The 22,285-nt window shown below is 46.9% G+C and overlaps 3 protein-coding genes across 8 annotated transcripts in view; 1 reads left to right on the plus strand and 2 right to left on the minus strand.

Annotated features, from left to right (window-relative positions):
• The window catches only part of EPHA10 (EPH receptor A10), a 55,334-nt gene extending 41,651 nt beyond the window's left edge, over positions 1-13,683 (minus strand). For all 3 annotated transcript variants that reach the window (XM_074334413.1, XM_074334414.1, XM_019726558.2), the window contains exon 1: positions 12,680-13,683. The gene's annotated coding sequence lies outside the window, so the exon portion shown is untranslated. The remainder of the gene's footprint in view (positions 1-12,679) is intronic.
• MANEAL (mannosidase endo-alpha like) lies at positions 11,412-18,153 on the plus strand. Of its 4 annotated transcripts, none has more exons than XM_074334417.1 (5): positions 11,412-12,471; positions 13,678-13,787; positions 14,675-14,751; positions 15,817-15,897; positions 16,131-16,267. In XM_074334417.1, the coding sequence occupies exons 1-4, from the start codon at positions 11,925-11,927 to the stop codon at positions 15,884-15,886; spliced, it is 804 nt and encodes a 267-aa protein (XP_074190518.1). In that variant the 5' UTR covers positions 11,412-11,924; the 3' UTR covers positions 15,887-15,897; positions 16,131-16,267. The 4 variants fall into 4 exon arrangements, with proteins under 4 accessions (XP_074190518.1, XP_074190517.1, XP_074190516.1 ...); XM_074334415.1 differs by having other exon boundaries at positions 11,413-12,471; positions 15,854-15,897; XM_074334416.1 differs by lacking the exon at positions 16,131-16,267 and having other exon boundaries at positions 15,817-16,023.
• On the minus strand, positions 18,138-22,232 carry YRDC (yrdC N6-threonylcarbamoyltransferase domain containing). The gene is made up of 5 exons (XM_019726602.2): positions 21,802-22,232; positions 21,117-21,231; positions 20,875-20,994; positions 19,325-19,467; positions 18,138-19,030 (listed from the first exon to the last, which is right to left on the minus strand). The coding sequence occupies exons 1-5, from the start codon at positions 22,230-22,232 to the stop codon at positions 18,958-18,960; spliced, it is 882 nt and encodes a 293-aa protein (XP_019582161.2). The 3' UTR covers positions 18,138-18,957.
• Between the last annotated feature and the right edge of the window lie 53 nt (positions 22,233-22,285).

Below are 22,285 nucleotides of genomic sequence, written 5' to 3' on the forward strand. Positions count from 1 at the left end.
AACTAATAAAAATTTCGTAAGTAAAAAGTGAAAACATCCATTCATTCCACCCCACAGAGTTCCATTTCAAAATTTAAACTATGTTAATAGACTGATATATACCTTTAATGATATTTTACACACACACACACACACACTCACACACACACCTTTACAGAAAATAGATACATCTGTTAGCAAAGTAAACACTTTTGATTATCTACCCAGTACCTCTCCCCTCTCATATTTTTTATTGAGAAAGCCCCAGTTTTGTTTGGATGTTCATTTACTATAGTCCTTTGCTCAGAGAGGATGACCATGTCCCTACGTTCAGGGATGAATAAAGATTGTTATTAGCTAATCATTCTCATCCCATGCCATGTCTCAGGGTTAGCTTAGGCATAGGTATGTGATCCAATCCTGGCTTTCTGAATTAGGGATTCTAGAAAAGGTTGTTCTTCCTAATAAAAAGAGATGCATAACAGCAATATTCCACTTCTTCTCCACATGTCATGTCTGTATTTGACACCTGGAGCTGCTGCAGCCGTCTTAACATCATGAATGGAGATTTCTCAACACCTTCAGTTAAGATTTTTCAGTTGCATGTAACTGGAATCCCAACTAAAATTGGATTAAACAAGAGCTAAATGTTATTGGTTCATGTAACTGAATGGGATAGATCTGTGTAGAACAGTAAGATTTTGCATTGGGATTGTGGTAGAGTGCTAGCTAATCACCAAATTTGGATATCCTAAGAAGGAATGCAATTGAAATCCCAGGACTGAAAAATATAGTAACTAAATTTAACATAATAGAGGGATCTAATATTAGATTAGGCACAGCTAATTCTAGGGTTAATGAGGTGGAAGATAGGTCAGTAAAAAATGTCCATACTAAAGTATGTAGAGAGAAAAAAGAATAGAAAATATAGATAAGAGAGTAAAAGACATATAAAACATTGTGTAAAAGCCTAAATACCTGGAATTAGAGTCCTATAAAGAGAGGAGAAATGGAATGACAAAGAAGCAATATTTGAGGACAGAGCAGTTGAAAATTTTCTAAAGCTGATGAACGACATCAAGAAGTGCCATCAATCCTAAGCAAGATAAATGCAAAGAAATCCACACCTAAACACTTCATGGTAAACTACTGAAAACCAAAGACAAAGAAAAAATATTAAAAGCAATTAGAGGAAAAACAGACACATTACCTCCACAGGAACAACATTAAGACTAACAACTGACTCACCAACATAAATGATAAAATCCAGAAGATGATGGAATGGCATCTTTAAAGAGCTAAAAGAAAATAACAGTTAATCTAAAATTCTATACCTAGTGAAAATATCCTTCAAAAAATTAAAGAAAAATACATGTTTTCAGACAATCAGAACCTGAGGAAACTCTTCATTCACAGACCCACACTAAAAGAAATACTAAAGGGAATTTTCAAGAGAATAACAATGAACCCAAAAGGAAGCATGGATATGTAGGAAGAAATGAAGAGCAATGGAAAGGATAAATATATGGGTAAAAGTAAATGAACAGTGACTATATATAGCAATAATGTCTTGTGGAGTTTTAAACATGTATAGAATTAAACCACATCACAAAAATGGCACACAGTATGGGAACAGGTAAATAGAGTTAAAGTGTTTTAAGAACCTTGCATTGTACAGGGAGTGGTAAAAGAATTAATATATATTATACTTTAAAAAGTCAAGAGTGCATGCTGCAATCACCAAGGTAATCATGGAAAAACAGTAAAAATATGTTACTAATAAGCTAATGTAGGAAAATATGGAATAATAAAAATAATCCCAAAAAGGTTTAAAATAAGAGAGAAAAATGGAATATAGAACATGTGGGAGAAAAAAATACAAAAAATATTTGAAACTCAAATGTATAAATAGCTATTTTAAATATAAGTGGACTGAACACCTTTATTAAAAGACAAAGATTGGTTTTTAAAAAAGCAACTCTTTACTGCTTTTTAAAAAAATCTTAAATATGAGAATACAGATATATTAAAGTAAAAGGTTGTAAAAGACATACTATACAAACAGTAACTAAAAGAAACTCAGTGAAACTAAATATTATACAAATTAGTCTTAAGGCAAGAAGCATTACTAGATACTGCATATGAATAAAATGTCAATAAATTAGAATGATATAACAATTCTAAATTTGTATGCACTTAATAACATAGACCCAGTATATAAAAGCATATCATATATACCATGCCTCCACATCTGCAAAAAGCAATGAACTGAGAGTCCTGGGAATCCAGGAAAAGAGAATTTGTATAAAGCAATGAACATGGAAGACAGAGTGCATCCACGGATATAAATACAGCATAAGAATATCAGTCAGTATAATTAACTGCTAGCTGCTGCAACAGACAAACCCCAAAATTTCAGTGACTTAATTCAACAAATTTATTTCTAGCTTTTATTACATGTCCATTGTGAACTCGTAGGGACTCTGCTCCATTCACAGTCCTTAGGGAAAGATGACTTGATATCTTGACCCTGCATCATTAGGAACATGTGACAGGGGAAGAGGGAGATGGATGAGACATTCAAACTTTTAACTACCTCAGCTGAAAAGTAACACTTCTGCTCACAAATCATTGGCTAGATCCAGTCACATGTCCCCATTCTAACTGCAAGGAGAATGGGAAATTTAGGGGAGGACATGAAGTATTTGGTGAGCACTCTTTCTGTCATAGGAACTTCCCAAATCCTTAGAGGAAAATATGTTCTTTCTTGGTGTGTGACACTATTTGAAAAGTGTGCTAAATAATCTCTCAATTGGTCTGTCATCTGTCTTTAAAATTGCATCTATTGACTTTCTCTCTCTCTCCCCCACTTTCTTTGTCTCTCTCACCCCAACCTTCACTCCTTCTTCTTTTCCTTCTCTCCCATATAGTATCTTCCCTTGGCTTATTAGAAACTCCTAGAAGAGGTCCTAGAATGATCCAGGGTTAAGAGAAATAGCTGTAGCCTTTCATACAGTGTGGTTTAGACTATGAACCATAGACAACTGTTCAGACACGTCTTCTTCCTCCTCCCTTACCGCAAACATTGTTATCCATATTAGTAAGACCAGTACGCAGGAGGCTGCGTGTTTGGCTCCACAGAAGGAAGGACAGAGGCAAGACTGGAAGACTAAACAACGAGTTAGGATTCACACTCTCAACCTGGGGCATTTATTTTGGTTTGGAGCCCTCTGAGAAGAGAAATGGAATCAACAGGCATCACCTCACAATAGGACCGTGGTCAGGAACATCATCCAGAGCATTACAACTCAAAGGGACCTCAGAGCTCCACTAGTCCAACTGTCCATTGTGCTGATGAAAAAACTGAGGCTCAGAGAGGGAAAAGCACTTGCCTGGATCCAAGAAAACTATAGAAAAGCTGAAACTAGAACATATGCTTCCTGACTAGAAATCTCAAGCCTATTTGTTTAGTCAAAGTTGGTTGGAAGAGTAGTGTATTAGTTTTCTATTGTTGTGCTAACAAATTACCACAAACTTAGCAGCTTAAGAGAATACACATTTATTATCTCACAGTTGTCATATGTCAGGGCTGGGCACAGCTTATGTGGGTGCTTTGCTCAGGGGCTCATAGGATACAATCAAGGATGTGGCTGGGCTGCCTTCTCATCCAGGCTTCAACTGGGGAAGAATCTGCTTCCCAGATCATTGGGGTTGTTGGCAGAATTCATTTCCTCTGGCAATAGGACTGAGGAGCCTGGCTGTTTGCGGGCTGTTGGTTGGAGGCTGCCCACAGTTCCTTTCCAGCTGTACTTCCTCACATGATCACTCGCTCCATCAAGCCCACAAATCTCTCACCTCAGGGGGCAGCCAGTCCCTCTTTTAAGGACTTTTTCATGATTCAGAATAATTTCCCTTTTAATTAACCCAGACTCAGCTGATTCGGGACCTTAATTACATCTACAGAATGTTTCATCTTTGCCATATTCTATTGGCCACAAGCAAGTCTCAGGTAGGTCCCCCTCACACTCAGAGGGAGGGGATTTCTGAAGGGCATGAACACCAGGAAACAGGAATGATGGGGACTGCTCTAGGGTCTGTCTGCCCCAGACAGAAATATTTAAACCTACTCAAGTGAAGGGGAGAGGAGTTATCGGGTGGAAGGAAACATCTTCCAAGAACGAACTAGACAACCTGGCAGAAAATGGAGCTGGGTCTAGAAGCTGTCAGATGCTGAGGCAGCTGCTCTATCCTTTTTAAAGAAGTCTTTTGCTTGCTCTCTTTTCCTCTTTCCTTCTGAGGTCAAATATCTCTGGTTTCTTTTTATAGCACAGTTGCTGCGTTTTGCTCTTTGGAGAAAGAGGGCTCGCCTCAGCCCTCAGGGCTTACCTACTTATAACATCTGTCCCTTCTAACTGTGGTCTGCCCATGATGTTGGCTTGTCATATGTCCACTCTGGCTTCTGCTGTGGCCCTGACTGCATGACTTTTCAACTTACCTCCTCACAGCGAATTCTGGCAAATTCTTGGGGGAAGAATCTAACTGCCTACCTTGGGTCGGATGGTTACTGGTCCAAAAAGCTGTGGTCCGGGAACAGGTTTACATGGCATAAGGATGGCGCCTTAAGGAGAGAGCGGTGAATGAGCAGACACCCAGTTCACGTGTTTTCTTTCATTCCACTGCATGAAACGGATCAGCAGCAAATGGAGGGGACTGTCCTTGCCAGAGGTTGTAGCGTGCCTAAGTCGCTGCTCTGGTCATTGTGACAGTGTATGTCAACTCCATAGACACATAAAGCTTATTTATCCTTTTAGCTGTTCAGTACCTAGAACGATGCCTGGCACATTGCACGTACTCAATAAATATATAATGAATCATGAATGAATGAATTGCACCTTAGCATGGCTCAGCACTCCCTTCCAAACTCCCTTGCTTAGAAACGTCAATGACCCAGAAGAGTCAATTACATTCCCCTCTGAACTACAAACCTGAGCGTAGATTTCACTGCTCCCTTTTCTCGGGGTTAAGGGTAGGGATTAAGTGGCAACATGATGGGAAGGGGTACGTATGTGCAGAGGGGTTGGTGGGGATAATTACTCCATTGGGTGGATTGGGTTGAAATTAAAATCTGGAGGAAGGGGTGAGAAGGAGCACAGGCGCCAGGGGAGGATGGAGCATCTTTCTGTCTTGGTGGAGACCAGAGTGATCTTTAATTATCATATCCTGTTGTTATGATGACATCCCTCAGGTCCAATGAACCCACCATGAACCTTTATTCCATGTCCTGCTTCATGTTATAGTAATTCTTGCTGCTGGTTCTGTGCCAAACACGTTAAATGCCTTGTTTTGTTTAATCCTTACTACAAACCTGTAAGATGGCTACTGCCGTATGTTTCCTTCTTCCCTGGTTGTATCTCCTGCTATTTCCTCACATTTATTGAACGTGGTACTGAGTCAACTGCCCCTTCTAACTCTGGTCTGCTCATGATGTTGGCTTGTCATGCTGTCTCGGAAGGCACAGGTGGGCCTTTATAAGTGGGGTGCTTTCCTGCTCCTACTGTGCTCTCCAAGCCTCAGGGCATGGTGAGTTGGGGTCATGGGGCCACTAACACACATGAAACAGTTCATAAACAACTCAGCTACCATTTACTGGCATTTCCTGTGTGCCAGGTTTAGGAGACAATATTGCCCAGTGATTAAGCGCAGAGGTAGATAGATGTAGGCTGGAATCCGAGCCCGGGCTCTTTCTACCTTGCTAAGTCTCTGTTTCTTCAGCTCTAAAATGTGGAATGACCATACCCATGACACAGAATTGATGTGAGGATGGAGATGTGGGTGTGAGTAATAAAGCATCCTAAAACACAGCTTCTGCTCTTTTGCATCAGACAGAGAAGCCAAGTTTGGAACAGGTCTTGAAGGATGGGTGAAAATAGAACAGGAAGGAAAAAGAAAGGCTATTACAGAAAAGAGATGAGCTGAAGTGTAGAATTAAAGGCAGACATGAACATGGCATGTTCGAGGAACAGGGAAGGCCAATGTAACTTGAATGTTGGGTTCGTTGGAGATGGAGGAAATCACGTCAGCTCAGCATCTGAGGAAAGCCTCACCAGGACAGACCAGAATATCACTGCAGGGCAGTGGGGGAGGAATGAGGCAGTGTACAGGGAGCTTTCGTTCGTGGGCAGTGGGCAAATGGATAGGATTTGGGCAGGGGGCAGACTCAGGTTGATGTAATCCACCTTTGCCTTGTACTCCAGAGACCCGGCTGAGAGTTCAGAGAAGTAACTTCATTTGGGCCTCAGTAAGATAAGAGTTATACCAGATACTCTCTAAGGGTCCTTAGAGTCCTAATGTTCTATAATTTCTATCATTATAGGGTTGATATGGTGACAGGGGGAATATAGGAAAACAGAAAAACTTATAATGTGTTGCAAGTAGTATCAATATGATTTGGTCACCATTTGGATACTGGGAATAAAAAAGTGAACCAGTAGTGACCAAAGTTTGAATATGGATGCCTAAGATATTGGGGTACCCTAGGATGGGGAAGTAGATTGTGGAAGTGACAGTAAAAAACGCAAGAGAAAATTCTAATAGATGCATGAAGACCACACCAGGCATGTTCCTGTCTCCAGGACTTTGAACTTGCTCTACCCTTTGCTTGGAACTCTCATCCTCCAAATGTCTGCATAGTTTCCTTCCTTTCTCCCTTCCATTCACCCTTACAGTGAGGTCTTCTCTGACCAGCCGACTAAAATTTACAAAACTTCCCCACCCTGGCACTCCCTCTCCCCTACTCCTGCTTTGCTTTTCTCTATAGCATTTACCATCACCTGACCACTCCGTTTATTCACTGACTGACAGACACCAGTCAGTCTGGATGTGAACTGTGTAATATGGGAACTGTGTAAAAAACAGTATTTAAAAGAGTTTTAGCGTTGCATTGGAGAGTTTAGGAAAAACAATTAATAAAGATATAGAAAACAAATAAAAAGGAATTATTAACTCCAGAAGAAACAAAAATTTTACAAGGAAGGAAATGTAATCATAGTTCACACTTGGCTCAACAGTAAAAATATTCTATAATGTAATGTATCCACTACTGATTTAATCTAAAATAATAGTCACATCAGGACAATGTAAGAGGAGACTTGGGAGGGGGTTATAGATCAGGGTATCTATCAATTTCAGTTGTTCTTGGGACACCTGTCCTGGGGCATCTTCCTGCTCCTGTCATGGCAGACTGCTTTCTGGACTGGCACAGCTATCAGCCTGGGGTTTTGTCTTTTGCTTGTTTTAGGTGGCTTGCTAATTTATTTTTGTTTCCTTTGATCTAGTCATTCTTGTTCTTACTCTCTTGATCTTTGTTTGTTTGCATATTTTTATCTCTGCCTTTCACATAAGAGGCTTCCACTAAATGTCTGGGAATCATTGGCTGGTTTTTCATGTTTAGAGTGAGGCACTAGAAAGCTGATTGAAAAATCTAAATGCAAGGGCCAGATTTTCTGACTCATGTATTTCACTCTGGATTGATCAGGCAGTGAGCTAACTTTTCAGTATGTGTAGGATTTTTCTCAAGGGTCTTTCTTTTACTCCAGAGAGGAGTCAGTCAGACTTCTGCTTGGAAGATTTCTCCGGGCTGGACTTCTTACCACTCGTTATGGATATTTTCACTTGTTCCCCTGGATTTCAACATGGCACCTCATCTCTGCCTCTAATGTTGCCTGGTGCCCCTGAGTCAGGAAATACTTTTGTTCCACTTTTCCGCAGAGTGAATCTGCCATCTCCTGACACAGTGGGGAGGGCGGCTCTCTCAACATAGTGAAAAAGGGAGGAATAGACTCTGGGTAGATGTGAGACACAGTCTTGGCTGTTTAACCAACTCCAATAATTTCCTCCCTTCTTTCTGATTTCATTCACCCTTCTCTGAATGGCCTCGGCAAAGGATTGGCTTAAGCTTGAGCACGTAACAGAATTCTGGCCAATGAGAAGTGATGAGAAGTCAACAGAGCTCTGGAAGAGTTTATCTTATTTTTTAAAAGACAGCCATTTCCTCTTCTGCGTCTGGATATTGTCATGTGGGAATATGATGCTTGGAACTGCTTCTATCCTTTGAGGGGAAGGCCAAAGAAACCATAGACAACATGATCTGATGCCCCAGGGTCTTTGAACTACGGGATTAACCATCCCTAAAACCAGCCTACCTGAAGACTCCTCAAAATCTGGAGTAATAAGCCCCGCGTACTTTAAGTCCTAAAATGTGGTCTAACACTACCAGAATCAGTACCACCTGCAATCTTACTTGAAATGCAGAATCTCAGGCTCACCCCTGACCTACAGATCAGAATCTGCATTTTAACAAAATCTCCATGGGATTGATGTGCTCATTACAGTTTGACAAGCACTTCTTTAAGCCATATTTAGCTATTTCCCTTATATGCAGCTGGACCCATTCTAACTGATAGAGTGGGTGTAGCAGACATCTTTGAAGCCACATGTCACACCCCCTTGGCCCACTTTGATTTCAACAGCAGCTTCTGTGGTAGGCAGAATTCTAAAGATGTCCCTATTCCCAAGATTCATCCTCTTATTCATTCAAACACTAACCTAGTTGCTGCTGTGAAGGGACTTTGCAGATGGAATTAAGGTTATAAATCAAATGACCTTAAAATAGGGAAATTCTCCTCAAGTATCTAAGTAGTCCTAATATATCACAGGAGCTCTTAAAGTAGAAGAGGAAGGTAGGAGAGATGAGGGAGAAGAGGAGGTCAGAGAGATTCAAAATGTGAGAAAGACTGGACCTGATATTGCTGGCTTTGAAGATGGAAGAAGGGGGCCATAAGCCAAGAAATGCAAGCACCCTCTAGTAGGTGAGAAAGACCCCCAACTGAAAGCTAGCAAAAGAATGGGACCTCAGTCCTATACTGGCATATAATTGAATTCTGCCAATGATCTGGGACGTCAATTTGTTCCTAAAGTCTCCACAAAGGAGCACAGTCCTGCCAACACTTTGATTTTGGTCTTGTGAGACTCTAGGCAGAGAACCAGCTCAGCCACACTGTGCCCGGACTTTTGACTTAGAGAAACTGTGAGATAACACATTTTTGTGCTGTTTCAAGCTGCTAAGTTTGTAGTAACTTGTTATGACAGCACAGTTAAGGTGGACAGTTAGTTCTGTGCAAGCCTAGACTTACCTCTCACCGACAGCATCCCACTTCAAACATACAATGTGTCAGTCTTTATGCCTGCCTCTAGACCGTCCTGGTATCATGGGAGCTTAATTGGCACAAAGGAAACCAGAAGTGAGAGGAAGTTAACAGCTCTATGGAAAACGCTCAACCAGTGGAAGAGAGGAGCCAGTAGGTAACTGCTTTAGCCTCACACATCTTAATTCTGGAAGACATTTGTACACTTCTCAAGACATCCTAGTGGAAACAAAGCCCTATTATCTATAGCAGCAACCTCCATAGTGCACCATTAGTTTGGCTTTCCTTCCTTTCTTGTCTCATTCTCCTTAATTCCTCACTCTTGCTTCCTAGGATTACTTCCTAAATGACCTCCCTGCTCCCAAATCCCTTTCTCAATCTCTGCTTGAGATTGACAGGCAACCAATAAACTCTACTTCATGAGCTCATCTTGCTTAGAATAAAAGGGTAACTTTACTAGAAGATTATTTCAGTGTTTCACACTTAAACCAGACCTCAAGGAAAATTGAAATCAGGGACTCTAGTACCACTAAGTTCTTCTCTGTCCCTTGTTCTTTTTCCTCTAATGGTGTGACATTTATAGAAAAAGTCTGAATCTATCAGCACCAGAGACGAAAATCCCACAGAAGGACTTTAACTGACAACGCTTGGGTCACTGTCCATGATTGGTACAAGGGAAACCAGGCTCTATCATTGGTTCATCTTGGGTCAGAGTTTAGCACTGGATTGAACCATTATAGCTGGGCGGTAGTGTCAAGGACTCCAGGTATGGCCAGTGGGGACCATCATTATGTTGCATGGCATTTCCAGAAACAGTGAAATGACTGAGAGCTGGGGACCCCTTCCCACTGGTTACCTAAAACCATCACCACCCACTCCCAATTCTCTTACTTCCTCTTTAATGATCCTGTCTCAGTTTCCTCCACATACTCTCCTTCCTCTGCCCAACCCATTATTGCTGGGGTTCCTGAGAGTTCCATCCTTATGCTTTTCCTCTTCTCATTAGGATTAATGGGCCTAAACCAGATTAGACCAATGAGATTCAAAGAGATGCTTACATAGGATTTTCGGGAAGGAGGAATCAGTCTCCCTGTTGCCTGTTAGATGGGATAAAGAAGCATGCAGCCTCAACTGCCTGTGGCAGTCATTTTGTGATGTAAGGGGAGCGAGTTTTGGTATAAAGTCCATGAGGGGACAGCAGAGAGATGGAAGCATCTCAACTTCCTAATGACATTGTTGAACCTGGGAATCTATTCATTCTGTCCTACCATTGGACTTGCTGCATTTTGAGATGGTATTATACATTTCCATATTGTATAAGCCAGTTTGAATCAGGTGTCTGCTAGTTGGAGCTGAAAGCATTCTACTTAATTCACACTTATTACCATGAATTTTTGCATACTCACTTTCCTGGGCTCCAGACCTACCCACATTTCCCAATGGCTCCTCCTCTTCTTGAGTTTCCTACAATTCATTTACTTAAGAAATAAGAATCTAGTGCCTACTATTATGCCAAGCTCTGTTTTAGACACTGCAGGCAGAGCAGCTGATGAAACAAAGTTGTTGTCATCAGGGACCAGTGAAGGAGGCAGACAATGAACAGTATTATTTTCTGAATGAATGAAATAATTAATAATGCAGGGTAGGAACCAATCCATGTCGAGCGAAAACCTTATCCTCGTCTATAGAATATCACATCTGAGTCTGGTTTAACAAACAGCCCTGGGAACTGAGAGGTAGACCCTGTTCTCGCAGCCCTCAGAATCTAAAAAGGTAAATATGACCTGGGGCCTGACCTCTGGAGCTCAGAGTCCAGAATGAACAGCAAATGTGTATTGAGTGCTTATTTTGTCAGGCTCTGTAAAAACTGCTTTAAGGGAACCCTCTCCTTTAGTCCCCACCGACTCTAGCAGCTTGTCCCAGGACAGACTTAGGGCTCAGGACGACAGGCCTGAGACCAGGCAGTCTGGACAATGACAAGAGCTCCGGTGAGGTAGTCCTGCCCCTTGGGTTTGGCACAGATCCATGTAACCCTGCGCCCGGTCTCTCTCGTCCTTCGGTGTTCTAGCCAGTGTGTGGGGTCTGACGCCTGGGTTTTCCCCCATGTCCCTTTCCCCAGGCTTCAGAGGCTGGGGTGCGTGAGAGGGGGTCGGAGAGATGGGGGATCTGGGGCAAACGAGGGAGGTCATTGAGCTCAGTAGGGAGGGGGTCGGTGAAGTCCGTAAAGAGGGATCAGTGGGGAAGAAGGTCGTTGGACAGAGGGACAACCATAGATACTCGCTTTCTCCCCCACACTGCCATCTATCTGCTCCCACGCCCTCCAGCACCGCCGCCAGGATGGACCTTCTCCTGGGCTCTAGGAAGGCATTCCTTTCCCCTACTCGGCGCCTCCACTACGCTGCCCCAGCGTGAAAGGCGACAAATCCTCCGCGGACCAAGAGGCTTGACTCAGGCTCTGGTCTCTGACTCGGGAACTCGCATTTCGGCCGTGCTCAGCATCTCCTCTGCGTCCACTCCCCCTCGGCTCGCGACCACTTGGTCTGCGCCGCCTGCATTCTCTGTGTGCCGGGCCCGCCCGCACTGCGGGGGAGGCGGGGAGCCGCCCACGCCGCGCCCGGCGCTCCGCGTCGCCGTCTCCCTGGGACGCGCGCGGGCTACGCGGCGTGCTGGAGCAGAGCCGGCGGCCATGGCGCGGCGCTCCAGGAGGTAGCCGGGCGGGACGCGAGGAGCTCAGGGGCCGCCATGGCCCGGCGGCGGCGACGCGCTTGCATCGCGCTGTTCCTGGTGCTGCTCTTCGCCTTCGGCACTCTCATGGGCCTGCGCACGCTCAAAGCCCCCGACGGACTCCCTGCTCTGGGTCCAGGCCTGGAGCTGGCGCCCTTTGAGCGTCGCCCGGAGGGGGCCCCCGCGCCCGCCGCCGGGGCCCCGGCAGTCCCCGCCGCCCCGCCGCCGCCGCCTCGGCCCCGCACCGCGGGCCCGGGCAGCCCCCCGGGGCCGGCCCCCGCGGAGGCCGAGCCCGTCCCCGGGCAGAGTTTGCGTGTCTACTCGGACCTGCACGCCTTCTACTACTCATGGTATGGGAGCCCGCAGCGCGAGGGTCACTACATTCACTGGGACCACGTCATGGTGCCACACTGGGACCCCAAGATCTCGGCCAGCTACCCCCGCGGCCGCCATAATCCCCCCGACGACTTGGGCTCCAGTTTCTACCCGAAGCTGGGGCCCTACAGCTCCCGGGACCCTGACGTGCTGCGGGAGCACATGACCCAGCTCAAGGAAGCCGCCATCGGTGAGTACTCGCGACCCCCGAGCAGTCCTATCCCCCAACCTAGCCCTTCTTCTTTCCCACACCCTAACTCATGCTGGTTCAGTCAGTCACTGGGCCTTTTGGCCCCACTCACCCTTCAGCCTGGCTTCTTACCCCTTCCCTTCTATTCTCATTCTGTGCTCACCACTAGGCACCCCCCCCCCCCCTCCTAGTATTCAGACTCACCCACCTTTGCCTTCTGGTGCTCCACAATTCCGGGGCCCTTTCAAAGGGCGGAGCAGCTAGGTCAGTGGAAGGAGTCTGCGCCAGAACTGACCCAGGTAGAGACAGTGAGGAGAGGGAGGCAGAGTCTTCATGTCTATTGGGCTTCTAGGTTTGGGTAAGTGAAGCCTGTATATCCTGGCCCCGCAGGAGTCTGGGATTCAGAGTAGTGCCTGGGATGGCCTCTGCTTTCACACCAGGTACAGGGTAGAGCAGCAGCCCTTCCTGCTTTTGCTGGCTGCAGGAAGGAAAGTTTGCCCACATTGCATGATGGACCCTGCTCTGTTTGCAGTAGGGGGTCCAGGAGCTTTTCATCAAGTACTTTGCTTGAAAAGAGGTCCCTGGGAGCCTCCTTTGTAGGCATGGTAGGGTAGGAAGCTCACTTGTTTCAGATTTTGTCACTGAATTCTGCATTTTACAGTACATTTCAATTTATCTGGAAACGATTAGCAAGTGAGAGAAAAAAACTGAATGCCAGAAACGATGATAGGAAGTATTCACAGATAACACAGGATTTTACAGCCTAGAGGGACAGTCTAGACAAATGTATTGCCCATGGGAAGATGACTTCTGTTCAGGGCTTTTCTCCTTGCAGGACCTCAGAGGTACTCTTCTCCTCCAGAGATAGGACTGTGGTTTCCAGGTGGGTGTGGCACTGTCCACCCATTTCCCTTTGTTCTACTACTTGTTAATGTCAGTGAAAGCCCAGCTCATACCCGGGCTTTGCTCAGGCTCCTTTCGGGCCTGGTGCGTTGTTCCCCTGCCGCTGCGCTTCAGCACCGCGGGCGTGGACAGCTCCGGTGCACCAGGCTTTGGAATATGATCTGCAGGAAGTGAACCTGGCAGGATCCTCACTCTAGGTTTCATTCAGAAACCATTCTGCAGTTGGAGATGGTTTGTGAGGAAACAAATCTCTGTTGTGGGGATACTGTGAGTCTCTGAAGTAGCTTCTGTGTTGTGTCTCAGGCGTCCTGGTCCTGTCCTGGTATCCACCTGGCATGGCTGATGATAATGGGGAACCCTCAGATGACCTGGTGCCTGCCATTCTGGACACCGCCCATCAGTACAACATCCAGGTGAGTCTTCAAAAAGAGATCAAGTGTTCTTTGGCCCATTCTGGAGATTTCCCCTCCTCTGCCCACAGGGATAGTGCCGCTACCGAAGTTCTTGGCATTAGCCTAGGTATGGCAAATAGGTGGCAAGTGTGGCATTGGGGGGGGGGTTCTAATAAATAATGCCTATGTCATTCTTATTTTCTTCAATTCTGAAAAAAAAAAAAAGTTGGGAAAACTAAATATAGGGGAAATGGGAGACTAAATATCACAATAATAGAGGTTAGGTTCAAGACCCTGACCCCAGATAGAGGGCAGGCAAGGGCCGAATGGGCCCCAAAACTGAGTGAACTCCAGCCTCAGCTCCCTAGTGGGAGGCAGTGCTGGGCCTTAAGGAGCAGGGCACGTAAGTGTTTCAACAGACAGGCTCACTTTCAAGAGTGACGGGCTGAGCTAAGCATGTCTAGTTATTTCCCCACATGTGGCAAAACAAAAGAAGAAACACGACAGAGCGGAGACCCACTCCCGGCCCTGAGCCCATCACCAACACATTAACAGGCCGTAGCACATTTTCCCATCCCATTGACACAGCCTCACTATGCTTTTTCCCATAGACTCAGGCAGCTAGTGCCAATCACTTGGAGCTGGCACATAAGTTGAAACCTATTAGCCACCCTGCAATAGCCCATAAGAATGACTCCCAGATGCCCAGCTGTGGGAAGTGGGCAAACTTCTTGCCCCTCCATTTCTGCCCCTGAGGGCAGTGGCTGCTTTCTCTCTATTGTGCCCACCACTGCTAGGCCCTTCCCTGAGCTCAGCCTTGCCCCAGGCCATGGTTGGAGCATGAGCCTTATCGGCTGCGACCCTTGGAGAGATCCTCACCTAACTAGTATCACCTCTGTTTGTGGCAGGTGGCCTTCCACATTCAACCCTACAAGGGACGGGATGACATCACTCTGCACGACAACATCAAGTACATCATTGATATGTAAGGCTGCTCTGGGGCCTGGATTTTGGTGGGGATCAAAATAGGAGTAGGGACAGGTTTGAAGGGGCAGGTCAGGAGACACGAGGGCAGAATACCTGTCCCCAGCAGTTATTGTACAGTAAGAGTACCGGGCTTGGAGTCAGCAGCCTTGGTGTGAATTCTGGTTCTGCAGCCTCCAATCTGTGATCAGAGGCAGGTCTTTTGATCTTTGAGTCTTACTCATATGAGAGTTACATGAGTTAACATATGTGAAAATGGCTTGTACAGTGCTTGCACGTGTCATTCATTCATTAAAACAGTATTTATTGAATGCCTTTAGGTGTCTAGGCACTGTCCTACGCCCCAGTTGTACAGTAATGAGGACTAGCAAAGTTTATATTCTAATGTGTTGGGGGGGGCGGCAGTGGAGCAGACAGTAGTTACACGTGAAAATTCAAATAGTGATCCATACTATAAAAAATAATAAAGCAGGGTGTTGTGTTAGAGTGTGTCTGAAAAAGTACTTTAGAATGTGGTCAAGTGAGCTCTCTGAGATGACATGTGAGCAAACACCTAACTGAAGAGTTGGCTCTGCAAAGATCTGGGGCAGGCAGAAAATTCCAGGCAGAGGGCTGTCAGATGCAAAGGCCGTATGATGGGACAAGCCTGACAGCAGGTGAGGAGGCCAGTGTAGCTGGAGTGTAGCGATAACTCATAGCAGGAATGGAGGTGGGCAGGTCCAGGTCAAGTAAATGAGGTCGTGCAGGTCCTGGCAAGATGCAATCAGACCTGACTTACACTTTACAAAGCAAGCGGATTGTAGGGAGGTGGAAAGTGGGCGCCTGGAGACCAATTAGGTGGCTGTCGCTGAAATCCAGATAGAAGATGGTGACTTGGCCTAGGGCAGGGAAGTGAGTCTTGAATAAAGGAGTGGCAAGTCTAGGGAGAGGAGGGCGGGAACTAGGTTCTTGCTTGGCACGATGAGTCCAATTGTGGAGACCGGCTGGATCCAAAATTGTGCTCAGGCATCAGGAAAGCTCTCATCCATGGCTGGTCCCACAGCTGTGCTGGCTTCTCCCATCCTAGGTTGCCAGCTCAGGTTCTTCTTCCTCCTGCTCCTCAGGTATGGCTCCCATGGCGCATTTTACCGCTATAAGAACAGCATGGGTAAGAGCCTCCCACTCTTTTATATCTACGACTCATACCTGACATCCCCTGAGGCCTGGGCCCACCTCCTGACACCAAACGGGCCCCACTCAATCCGCAACACCCCCTATGATGGGGTCTTCATAGCGCTGCTGGTGGAGGAGGGCCACACCCATGACATCCTGGCTGCTGGATTTGATGGTATGTACACCTACTTTGCCTCCAACGGTTTCTCCTTCGGCTCCTCCCATCAGAACTGGAAAGCTGTGAAAAACTTCTGCGATGCCAACAACCTCATGTTCATTCCCAGTGTGGGGCCTGGCTACATTGACACCAGCATTCGGCCCTGGAACAACCACAATACACGGAACAGGGTCAATGGCAAGTACTATGAGACAGCCCTGCAGGCAGCCCTGACAGTGAGGCCTGAGATTGTCTCCATCACCTCTTTCAATGAATGGCATGAGGGCACCCAGATTGAGAAGGCGATTCCCAAAAAGACACCAACTCGTCTGTACTTGGACTACCTGCCTCATCAGCCCAGCCTGTACCTGGAGCTGACTCGCCGCTGGGCGGAGCACTTCATCAAAGAGAAGGAGCAGTGGCTGATGTGAGGGGCCTGCAAACGGGCATGAGGTGCTGATGTCCGAGCCTCACTGGACGATGTCGCCACGACGTGGGGCTCAGCTGAGATTGTAGGCATTTGCTTGTCTCCAAGTCCATAGCTGGGTGCTTCTGGGTGGGCCCAAGCCTGGGCCCGTGTAGGAACACAGCCTGTTCCTCAGGCGGGTGGTGCGGGGGTGTTCTGCAGTGACAGGAAAGGGAAATGTAGAGGCTGCCAGGTGTCTGGAATTAGCCCAGGGCAGCTCCATATCCTCAGTCAGAACACTGAAAAGAATCCCTTCTAGCTTTGAAATCAGCAGGTTGGTGTGGTGTAGTGGAGTCACCAAATCACTGCTCTTAGAAGGGTGTCAGGGTTCTCGGCTATAGCATGCACCCTGCTCCCTTCGGCCAGCCTGTATCCCCTCTTCACGCCGCCTTCCTACATCGTCTGTCTTCTCCAAGTTAGGGAATCATATTTGAGACTTTCTAAAAGGGAAATTTTATGTTTAAGCTCTTCCCAGTATATCCCTGAACCCAATTTTCAGGAAGTAATCCTGAGCATTTACACATTTATTCAATGCAGACTAACAGAGCACCTTGCCAGGTGCTGGGTGCAAATGACCAGGAATGGTTCCTGTCTTCCTGCCATTACAGGACCCAGCTTCCCTTATTTGGTGTAGCCTTGTGGCTAGTGCCTGAGCACAGCTATGGGTTCTTCCTTCCTACATTTTTACCCAGTACTGGGAGTTCAGTTGTTTCCTCTAAGAAAATACCTCTGTGGTCCAGAGCCTCCATTTTCCCAGATGAACATTTAGCTCCAGGGAGACGACCAGAACATCCCTCTCCCTGTAGCTGCCTAACGTGAATGGGGCTCATTCACGAGAGCCATTTTCAATGCTGCTGTGATTTGTATTAAATATGACATGGTATTCTCAAGTAAGCATTCCTTTTGCTCTTCAAAACTTCACAAATTCTGTCCCTGACTCCTCCGACTCTGACAAATTGAATGTGGGATGGCTACAGTGTTAGCACAATGAAGAGTGAGTTTGCTTAAGAAACTAGTCGTTTAAACAAGATTTCGAGGGAATGATTTAACAAACCACTGCTTCTTTACAAAAAAAAACACACCTAATATGCTAGTTGTAGAGACCTTCAAAGCAGGCCTGGGGACAACTTCTTGCAAGATTCTTAGGATCTACTTGACAATGTGTGTTGGAAACCACTGAGTTTATGGTCTCAAGACTAAATCCTAATTCTGGATGGAGGGGAAGTAGTGGGCCCTATCGGTACCACAAGGACTCTCAGCTGCAGTTAGGTAACTGATACTAAACCCCACTGATGGATGGGGTAGGCCTTGCTTGTGACTTAGTGGGGAAACCAAGGCAGGCAGGGACAGGTGAAAAGGGCTAGATGGTAACCTGTAATAATTTACAGAAGGGAGTAACACTGAGGCCTCATTTCACACATAAACAATTTGAAAAATACTAAAAGTACAGCAATGCCCTAGAGGACAAGGGTAGCAATTCTCACACATTGCTGACGTCAAGCAACCTGATTTAGTTCTTTTAAAGGCTAATCTGTATCAAGAGTCATAAAAATGTTCACACACTTTGATCTAGTAATCCTACCCTAAAGAAATAATTCAAAGAAGAAAAATAAACCATTTAACAAAGATGTTTAATAGCAGCATTATTTTCTATTAAAGAAAAACAAAGTTCAAATGCCCAACAATAATTTTTAGCACTTAATATACATATGAATACAGATCAAGGCTGCTGAGTAGACACTGGATTTAAATAAAGGTATTATAGGTATAATTTACTTTATGAATAAGCAGAAAGTCACTGGTTGAAAGGGATAGTAGAGATTTATTTTCCAATATTCTTTAATTTGGACCCCCCCACCTCTACCCCTTGCCAAGTGAGCTGACTTCCTACCCTTAGATCAAACGATTCTCTGCCAGGCAATTGCAGCACGTCACACCCCCAGCCCCTAGAGTTCAGAGGAAATAGTGTTTGGCCTGTGGCTCTGCAATCTTTATCCTAACCTGGTTCACAAAGTCATGCCTTTGGTCACTTGAGACTTTTAAACAGCACCAGTGGCTACTCTAGCTCATTTGGACCTTAAATGTCACCACCTACCTGAGAGGAGGCTCTCACTGGATTCTAAATCTATTTAAATTATTTTTCAAATGTTAAAAAAAAGAGAGAGAGAAGGAACTTATCAGAAGAACATCCTAGGAATGTTCTTAGTCTCCATTCAGCTTTTGGCTGATCCATGACATTACAGACTACCACCTCGCCCCCAGGGATGAGGCTAAACCAGCAGCTCCTGGGGCCTGGTCTAGTGTGCAGACACTGCCTTCAAGGGTCAGACTAGTTTGGAGCCGTAGTGGCCTCTGCAAATGAGGCCTTGCCAGCCACCAGCAGACAGACACACAGCATTCAACACCAGTCCCTGGGCCCTCCCTCCTGAGTTTCACAAGCAGGATCCGTGTGAGGGGAGCAGCCCATACTTCTGTTGGAGGACAGCTGTAGTACTTTCCAGGGCACTGAGGAGGAAATGGAGCATAATTAAGAGCCTGACTTCTCAAAGCCCTGAGCCCTGCAGAGTCTGGTGATCAGGGACCTCTAAACTCTCTACTCTCTGTTCATCGAACCCTTGATGAATCCTTTTGAATCCTGAAAAAGCCAGCAAACTTAGTCCCACTCCATCCACCACTTCTCTAAACCTGCTCATCCCTATCAGGGCAAGAGAATGTGACAACCTTTATTTTGTCAAGGCCTTTTTTGCATCTCCCATCCTTCCTCAAATTCTATCCCCATGCCAAAGGAAAGAGACTCACCAGCCTGGACGAATGATGTCAAACTTTCCAGGCACAGACAAGTCAATCACAGTTGAGCCTAGGCGACACTCAGGGCTCTGGCCATTCCCAATTGGTCCCCCGTCAATGACCAGGGACAACTCAGGCCAGAGGTCCTGGAACTCCTAAGAGGAGGAAGAGGAAGAGCATGGACACTACCCCTCGCACATGCAATGATGTCATGCTACAGGCAGGGTTCATAAGTAAAACGAAGGCTGCACAGTTTGAAAAAACAGTAGGCCTAAGCAGAGGCCTACTGTACAGAGGAAGGAAGCTCATTTAGTTAAGGTTAGCTGTGCTAAGGACACTGCATTAGGACCCCGGGCACTACATCCTATGAGGTTTGGAGGCCCCCAGCCCCCACACACCTATCTAGAGCTTAAAGACTATCTTGCTGTGCAAAGAGGAATTTCCACACATCGTTTCTGTCGGGGAGGTGTAAGTACAATAGTGGAGGCCTAGGTAGGAGTCCAAAGATGTGGGCTCTACCCTGGACTTGCCACCATATCTGTGTGACCACATTCAAGTTACTTTATCTAGAGCTGTAAAATTAAGGGAGCTGGAATAGATGATCTCTAAGGGTCCTTCTAACTCTGATCCTGAATTTCAGGGGAACTCTGGATCAGGGTAGGGAGAAGAAAACAGGGTGGACTCTGCAAGTGCCACTAACACCCAATCCTTGGGCTACAGGAAGGGTTCTCCATTCTGAGCTAGGGCATTGCCCACTCCTCCACCCCGACCCTTTATGAAGACACTGCAGTGGCAGTTAGGCCTGAAAATTAGGGATGGGGAAATCATGAATACCAGTTACTGTGTTGGATAGGTCAATTGCTTGCTGCAAAGGTAAGAATACCTCCTCCCACCCCCTTCCCCACTGCTTCGAGTATCGCCCCCAGGACTGAGTAAAAGCCTGCAGTCTGAGAATAAGGCATGCTGAGCTCTCACTTTCCAGGACTCCTGAACTCGCTTTCTAGGTGTGGGCACGGAAACCTCATCACTTCGTTATGTTCTACATTTAAGTTCGGTAAGAAAAAAGTGTGATAAGTTAACATTTCTTTGTGTCCTCATTTGTTCTAAGCTATGAAGCTGAAACAGCATTAGCATGATCCTTTCTTTGACCTGGCTTATGGCAGAGGTAATAAAATAGGGTCCGGAGTCTCTAGGACAAGTGATTTAAGTTTTCGGAGCTTTAACTTTCTTTATAGCACTGTTGTAGACTTACTGCCTAACTGTATTCTCCAACAACTGCTACCCCCACAAAAAGGAAGAAAATAATTATATTTACCATAATGTTTCTTATTATTAAAAAGGTAGAAAGAAAACACCAATTCTCCCTTCGCCCTCAAACTCTGTAATAAAACCCAAGATTCCTTTAACTTGGATTCCCCCCACCCCATCCCTTGCCAACTGGGCAGACTTCCTACAGTTAGACTCTCCTGCTAGGCAATTCCAGCGAACCATCAATCCTAGTGGTTCAGAGGAAACTGTCTGGCCTGCTGACATTTCTGGGAGAAGGACTGGGTAACTCCTACCTCAACATTCAAAGAACTGGCCTGGGAGCTGAGATTGGCGCTGGTGAGAGCAAGCGGTCCCCCAAACATCTGGGCCAAGTCCTGCATGAAGGTGTGGTCAGGTATGCGGATGCCTACAAGCTAGGAGGAAAGGGAAAGGGGGATCATCAGAAAGATTAGAGGGGTGGGGGGAATGGGTCAGGACTGGATCCTAGTGAAAGCCAAATGGCAGGAGTCTGGAGACACGAGAAAATCTGACTCACAGGGGTGAAGGGGTTCAGGTCCTTATTGAGCTCCTCTGAGCGTTCCATCACCAGGGTCACTGGTCCTGGTAATAGGTCTTTCAGGAGTCCCTCAGGTACTCTCACGTGGCAATATCTGGGAAATAAAGGAGCACAAATGTATCCAAGAATGAAGGACCACTGTTGGTCCTAGTCCAGACTCTAGGCAGATCAAGAAAAGGGGGGAGGGGGAGGACCGAGGAACTATAATGGGATCCATCTGTCTTCGCTCTCCATCTTCCTAAGAGCTTGGGCAGAGCGTCGGGCTCCGGAGAAGCACCCCAGGCTTGGAGCCCACGTGCCTCTGGTCTCCGAGCCTACAACAGCTGCACTGCTATCACACTCCGTGTTTTATTTTCTTCAAAGCACTCCCTACTCAATTAAGCTACCGTGTTTTTCTCCTTTTTATTTTTTAAACCGTGGGAGTCCCTCCATTACCACAGAAGCGCCAGAATAGGGGCCCTGCCTGTCTCGTTCATCGCTGCGTCCCAGCATCTCGTTCAGGGCCTGGCAGACGGTAAGTGCTCCATACACATTTCCAGTTCCGGATTCCTGGGTGAGCTTGGACAAGCCCCTCCCGCTCTCTGCGCCTCAGTCTCCCAAGCCTGTCACCGGAAGCCCCTCCCGCGGTGCCGCCCCCAGCGGGGCCGGGTCGGGGCGGCCTTACCTGTAGACGTCGGCCACGCGGCCCAGGCACACGGCCAGCGGCTTGGCCTCGCTGCGGCCCTTGAGGCGGTACACAGCGTCCAGTGCCGCCGAGCAACTCGCCGAGCAGGCCAGGCCGTACAGCGTATCGGTGGGGACGGCCACCACGGCGCCGGCGCGCAGCTCGGCCACCGCAGCCCGCAGCGCCTCGGTCCAACCGGCGCGCTCCGGGCTCGCGGCCCGCACGGCTCCGCTCCCCGGGAGCCGCAACAGCCGCGCCCCCGGCGCCGCCGGAGCGGGGCTCGGAGGGCGGAGGAGGCGGCCGCTTCGGGCGGAGCCCGTAGGCCCCTCACTCAACCCCACGCTGGCAGCCACCGCGGCCCTCAGCCCCTTGCACGGACGCGCTGGAGACATCCGCTCAGGCCCGTTTCCGGGAGGAAGTGACGCGCCCATTCAGCTTCCGGTCCGGGAGGCTCGGCCCCACCTCCGCGCCCGGCAACTTAAAG

This window comes from Rhinolophus sinicus, linkage group LG06 (genome assembly GCF_036562045.2).
Source record: "Rhinolophus sinicus isolate RSC01 linkage group LG06, ASM3656204v1, whole genome shotgun sequence".
Lineage (NCBI taxonomy): Eukaryota > Metazoa > Chordata > Mammalia > Chiroptera > Rhinolophidae > Rhinolophus > Rhinolophus sinicus.

Bases quoted from the DNA above. Each gene is read 5' to 3' on its own strand.
- MANEAL (XM_019726562.2), top strand. From the start codon at position 11,925: ATGGCCCGGCGGCGGCGACGCGCTTGCATCGCGCTGTTCCTGGTGCTG. The intron at 12,472-13,677 runs GTGAGTACTCGC...GTTGTGTCTCAG, and splicing joins GCTCAAGGAAGCCGCCATCG to GCGTCCTGGTCCTGTCCTGG. The intron at 13,788-14,674 runs GTGAGTCTTCAA...TGTTTGTGGCAG, and splicing joins CCCATCAGTACAACATCCAG to GTGGCCTTCCACATTCAACC.
- YRDC (XM_019726602.2), bottom strand. From the start codon at position 22,232: ATGGGCGCGTCACTTCCTCCCGGAAACGGGCCTGAGCGGATGTCTCCA. The intron at 21,232-21,801 runs GTAAGGCCGCCC...TTTATTTCCCAG, and splicing joins CGCGTGGCCGACGTCTACAG to ATATTGCCACGTGAGAGTAC. The intron at 19,468-20,874 runs GTAGGAGTTACC...TCCTCCTCTTAG, and splicing joins CCAGTTCTTTGAATGTTGAG to GAGTTCCAGGACCTCTGGCC.